At 54.8% G+C, this 6000-nt stretch overlaps 1 protein-coding gene across 1 annotated transcript in view; it reads right to left on the reverse strand.

Annotated features, from left to right (window-relative positions):
- The window catches only part of LOC135573730 (uncharacterized), a 47352-nt gene that overhangs the window by 41100 nt on the left and 252 nt on the right, over positions 1 to 6000 (reverse strand). The window contains exon 2 of the mRNA XM_065023407.1: positions 1930 to 4173. Coding sequence (XP_064879479.1) covers positions 1930 to 4173 — 2244 coding nt within the window. The remainder of the gene's footprint in view (positions 1 to 1929; positions 4174 to 6000) is intronic.

Below are 6000 nucleotides of genomic sequence, written 5' to 3' on the forward strand. Positions count from 1 at the left end.
GCAGCCTTAGTGACTAGAGGTACCATGAAGACTATGATGTCATGTCCTGGGAGGCAAAAAAGTCCCACCTGCATTTGTAGCCCATAATTACTATTGTAACGTCTGTCCTATTTGACCTTTATCCAGAGACAGGTCATTTGTTCTAAAAAAAACTCTCTGTTGATGGTAAAGGTCAGTTAATGCCACTGGGACACATTGTTTAAAGGCATCAGTCCACATCCATTATAAAGAGATGACAGAGCATCAGTGGATGGTTTTGAGGTTTCAATGGCTAATGTATCATTTGCATGGATCTGCTGCATGGCTTGAACAGATTAGGGGTTACCTTTAAAAAAATTTTTTTAATCAATTCACAGAGTAATGTCAATATTTATTTGGCACAACAAGCAACCTAAAATTAAATAAGAAACATTCAAACTGCCAATCAAAAAGTGAGGTTTAAAGACTGGTACAAAGCTGGAACCACGACACAGAATAAATCAAATCAAATCAAATTTTATTTGTCACATACACATGGTTAGCAGATGTTAATGCGAGTGTAGCGAAATGCTTGTGCTTCTAGTTCCGACAATGCAGTAATAACCAACAAGTAATCTAGCTAACAATTCCAAAACTACCACCTTATAGACACAAGTGTAAGGGGATAAAGAATATGTACATAAAGATATATGAATGAGTGATGGTACAGAGCGGCATAGGCAAGATACAGTAGATGGTATTGAGTGCAGTATATACATATGAGATGAGTATGTAAACAAAGTGGCATAGTAAAGTGGCTAGTGATACATGTATTACATAAGGATGCAGGAGATGATATAGAGTACAGTATATACGTATACATATGAGATGAATAATGTAGGGTATGTAAACATTATATTAGGTAGCATTGTTTAAAGTGGCTAGTGATATATTTTACATCATTTCCCATCAATTCCCATTATTAAAGTGGCTGGAGTTAATGGGGAATCATTTATTCTATGATGGCACACGCCATACGTTTTTCAGCAACTGCAACAAGAATATGGTTTTATCACATTCACAGTTTTTCAGTTTCCTTCAACTGCAGAGATGTATTTGCTTGACTTCCTTTTATACAGATGGATCTAACAAGCTGGGGCACCTCGGGGCTCCGGATGTGCTGGGGCTCATCTAGTACAAACTGTTCAGGTGTCTGGTTGATCTAACAAGCTGGGGCACCTCATCGGGCGGATGTGCGTGTTGGGGTGCTCATCTAGTACAAACTGTTCAGGTGTCTGGTGGGGTGTTGCCTGGTGTGCCGGGCGTGTTGAGTGGGGGCGTGTTGGGGGTAGTGCAGGCGTGTTGGGGTGTTTTTGGGCGTGTTGGGGTGTTACCGGGCGTTTGGGCGTGTTTGTTTGGGGTGGCGGGGCGTGTTGGGGTGTGTTGGCGGTGCGGGGTTGGTTGGGTACCGGGCGTGTTGGTGTGGGTTGGGGCGTGTTGGGGTGTGGGTACCGGGGCGTGTTGGGGTGTGGGTACCGGGCGTGTTGGGGTGTGGGTACCGGGCGTGTTGGGGTGTGGGTACCGTGGGCGTGTTGGGGGGTGTGGGTACCGTGGGCGTGTTGGGGTGTGGGTACCGGGCGTGTTGGGGTGTTGGGGTGGGTACCGGGCGTGTTGGGGTGTGGGTACGGGCGGGCGTGTTGGGGTGTGTGGGTACCGGGCGTGTTGGGGTGTGGGTACCGGGCGTGTTGGGGTGTGGGTACCGGGCGTGTTGGGGTGTGTTGGGGTGTGGGTACCGGGCGTGTTGGGCGTGTTGGGTACCGGGGCGTGTTGGGGTGTGGGTACCGGGCGTGTTGGGGTGTGGGTACCGGGCGTGTTGGGGTGTGGGTACCCGGGCGTGTTGGGGTGTGGGTACCGGGCGTGTTACCGGCGTGTTGGGCGTGTGGCGTACCGGGTGTGTTGGGGTGTGGGTACCGGGCGTGTTGGGGTGTTGCAGGCGTGTTGGGGTGTGTACCGGGGTGTTGGTGTACCGGGCGTGTTGGGGTGTGGGTACCGGGCGTGTTGGGGTGTGGGTACCGGGCGTGTTGGGGTGTGGGTACCGGGCGTGTTGGGGTGTGGTGTTAGGCGTGTTAGGCGGGGCGTGTTGGGGTGTGTGTTGGGGTGTGGGTAGGCGTGTTGGGGCGTGTTGGGCGTGGGGCGTGTTGGGGTGTGGGTACCGGGCGTGTTGGGGTGTGGGTACCAGGCGTGTGGCGTGGGGTGTGGGTACGGGCGTGTTGGGGGTGTGTTGGGGTGTGGGTACCGGGGCGTGTGTTGGGGGTGTGTTGGGGTGTGGGTACCGGGCGTGTTGGGGTGTGGGGGGCGGGGCGTGTTGGGGTGTGGGTACCGGGCGTGTTGGGGTGTGGGCAGGCCGGGCGTGTTGGGGTGTGGGTACCGGGGGCGGGCGTGTTGGGGTGTGGGTACGTGTTGGGCGTGGGCGTGTTGGGTGTGTGGGGGGTACCGGGCGTGTTGGGGTGTGGGTACCGGGCGTGTTGGGGGTGGGGTACCGGGCGTGTTGGGGTGTGGTTGGGGCGTGGGTACCGGGCGTGTTGGGGTGTGGGTGGGCGTGTTGGGGTGTGGAGTACCGGGGCGTTGGGGCGTGTTGGGGTTGTGGGTACCGGGCGTGTTGGGGTGTGGGTACCGGGCGTGTTGGGGTGTGGGTACCGGGCGTGTTGGGGTGTGGGTACCGGGCGTGTTGGGGTGTGGGTACCGGGCGTGTTGGGGTGTTGGGGTGTGGGTACCGGGCGTGTTGGGGTGTGGGTACGGGCGGGCGTGTTGGGGTGTGTTGGGGTGTGGGTACCGGGCCGGGCGTGTTGGGGTGTGGGTACCGGGCGTGTTGGGGTGTGGGTACCGTGTTGGGCGTGTTGGGGTGTGTTGGGGTGTGGGTACGGGCGGGCGTGTTGGGGTTGGGGTGGGTACCGTGGGGCGTGTTGGGGTGTGGGTACCGGGGCGTGTTGGCGGTGTGGGTACCGGGGCGTGTTGGGGCGTGTTGGGGTGTACCGGGCGGTTAGGCCGGGGCGTGTTGGGGTGTGGGGGGTACCGGGCCGGGGCGTGTGTTGGGGCGTGTTGGGGCGTGTTGGGGCGTGTTGGGGCGTGTTGGGGCGTGTTGGGGTGTGGGTACCCGGGTGTGTTGGGGTGTGGGTACCGGGCGTGTTGGGGTGTGGGTACCGGGCGTGTTGGGGTGTGGGTACCAGGCGTGTTGGGGTGTGGGCGTGTTGGGGTGTGGGTACCGGGCGTGTTGGGGGGCGTGTTGGGGTGTGTTGGGGGCGTGTTGGGGTGTTGGTGTGGGTACCGGGCGTGTTGGGGTGTGGGTACCGGGGGCGTGTTGGGGTGTGGGTACCGGGCGTGTTGGGGTGTGGGTACCGTGTTGGGGCGTGTTAGGGGCGTGTTAGGGTGTGTTGGGGGTGTGGGTACCGGGCGTGTTGGGGTGTGGTTACCGGGCGTGTTGGGGGGCGTGTTGGGGTGTGGGTACCGGGCGTGTTGGGGTGTGGGTACCGGGGGCGTGTTGGGGCGTACCGGGCGTGTTGGGGTGGGGCGTGTTGGGGCGTGTTGGGGCGTGTTGGGGGTGTGGGTACCGGGCCCGGGCGTGTTGGGGTGTGGGTACCGGGCGTGTTGGGGTGTGGGTGGGGTGTGGGGTACCGGGGCGTGTTGGGGGTGGGGTGTGGGTACCGGGGCGTGTTGGGGTGTGGGTACGGGCGTGTTGGGGTGTGGGGGGCGTGTTGGGGTGTGGGTACGGGCGGGCGTGTTGGGGTGTGGGTACAGGCGTGGGCGTGTTGGGGTGTGGGTACCGGTGCAGGCGTGCGTGTTGGGGTGTGGGTACCAGGGCCGGGCGTGTTGGGGCGTGTTGGGGTGTGGGTACCGTGGGGCGTGTGCAGGCGTGGGGTGTGGGTACCGGGGCGTGTTGGGGTGTGTGTTGGGGGCGTGTTGGGGGCGTGTTGGGGCGTGTTGGGGTGTGGGTACCGGGGCGTGTTGGGGTGTGGGGGGCGTGTTGGGGTGTGGGTACCGGGGCGTGTTGGGGCGTGTTGGGGTGTGGGTACCGGGGCGTGTTGGGGTGTGGGTACCGGGGCGTGTTGGGGTGTGTTGGGGCGTGTTGGGGTGTGGGTACCGGGGCGTGTTGGGGTGTGGGTACCGGGGCGTGTTGGGGTGTGGGTACCGGGGCGTGTTGGGGTGGCTATGGACCAACTGCAGGGATGTTTGAAATGTCGTCTCGTTGTAACATGTTTGATTGTGGTTTTGGAGGACTTGGGCGTTGTTGTTTTGTGTTGTATGCTTTGTGTATGAGGTATATGTGTCATGTTGTTGATAACTCTGGTATGTTGAACATATTAATAACATGTTTGAAGGAAAGGAATGACCTGTTGGCCTGCTCAAATAAAAAATGATTTGTCACATGCTTCGTAAACAAGAGGTGCGGACTAACAGTGAAATTCTTACTTTACAGGCCCTTCCCAACAATGCAGGGGTACGAGGTAATTGAGATATAAGTAGTAACTAGGCAACAAATAATAAATAACAAATAATAAACAAATAAATGACAAATAATGCCGAATAACAAATAAATAATAAATAACAAATAAATAAATGACAAATAATAAACAGTAGCAGTAGCGTTAAAAAAGTTGGTGCAAAAAGGGTGGAGATGGTCCGGGTGTCACGTACGTCGTATGAGTCGGACCAAGGCGCAGCGTGGTACGCGTACATTCTTTATTATTACAAGAATGAACACTGAACAAACTAACCAAAATAATAAAACTAACCGTGACACTATATGAATAGTACAACTAAACATAGAACAAGAACCCACAAACACCAAAGGGGAAATGGCCGCCTAAATATGATCCCCCAATCAGAGACAACGATAAACAGCTGCCTCTGATTGGGAACCATATCAGGCCACCATAAACATACAAATACCTAGACCTACAAAACCCTAGACATACAAAAACCCTAGACAATACAAAACCCCTAGACAATACAGAAACTAGCATATCCACCCTAGTCACACCCTGACCTAACCAGAATATAAAGAAAACAGAGATATCTATGGTCAGGGCGTGACACCTGTAGGCTATCTGGTTAACTATGTAACTAACTATTTAGAAGTCTTATGGCTCGGGGGTAGAAGCTATTCCGGGTCATTTTGGTTACAGGTCATTTCGGTACCGCTTGCAGTGCGGTAGTGGAGAGAACAGTCTATGACTTGGGTGGCTGGAGTCTTTGACAATTTTTTGGGCCTTCCTCTGACACCGCCTTGTATAGAGGTTCTGGATGGCAGGGAGCTCGGCCCCAGTGGTATTGGTATTTGGTATTATATTAGGATCCCCATTAGCTTTTGCTAAAGCAGCAGCTACTCTTCCTGGGGTCCACACACAACATGAAACATAACACACAGAACATCATTAGACAAGAACAGCTCAAGGACATGCTACATACATCAAGACGTAGCCTACATATCAATGCATACACACAAACTATCTAGGTCAAATAGGGGAGAGGCGTTGTGCCGCGAGGTGTTGCTTTATCTGTGATGTACTGGGCCATACACACAAACTATCTAGGTCAAATAGGGGAGAGGCGTTGTGCCGCGAGGTGTTGCTTTATCTGTGATGTACTGGGCCATACACACAAACTATCTAGGTCAAATAGGGGAGAGGCGTTGTGCCGCGAGGTGTTGCTTTATCTGTGATGTACTGGGCCATACACACAAACTATCTAGGTCAAATAGGGGTGAGGCGTTGTGCCGCGAGGTGTTGCTTTATCTGTGATGTACTGGGCCATACACACAAACTATCTAGGTCAAATAGGGGAGAGGCGTTATGCCGCGAGGTGTTGCTTTATCTGTGATGTACTGGGCTATACGCACAACCCATTCCAAGCAGTTATGAAGCCAGTCAAGAGGATCTCGATGGTGCAGCTGTATAACTTTTGAGGATCTGAGGGCCCCTGCCAAATATTTTCAGCCTCCTGAGGGGGAAGAAGCGTTGTCGAGCCCTCTTCACAACTGTGTTG

The sequence above is a fragment of the Oncorhynchus nerka genome, linkage group LG10 (assembly GCF_034236695.1).
Source record: "Oncorhynchus nerka isolate Pitt River linkage group LG10, Oner_Uvic_2.0, whole genome shotgun sequence".
Taxonomy (NCBI): Eukaryota; Metazoa; Chordata; class Actinopteri; order Salmoniformes; family Salmonidae; genus Oncorhynchus; species Oncorhynchus nerka.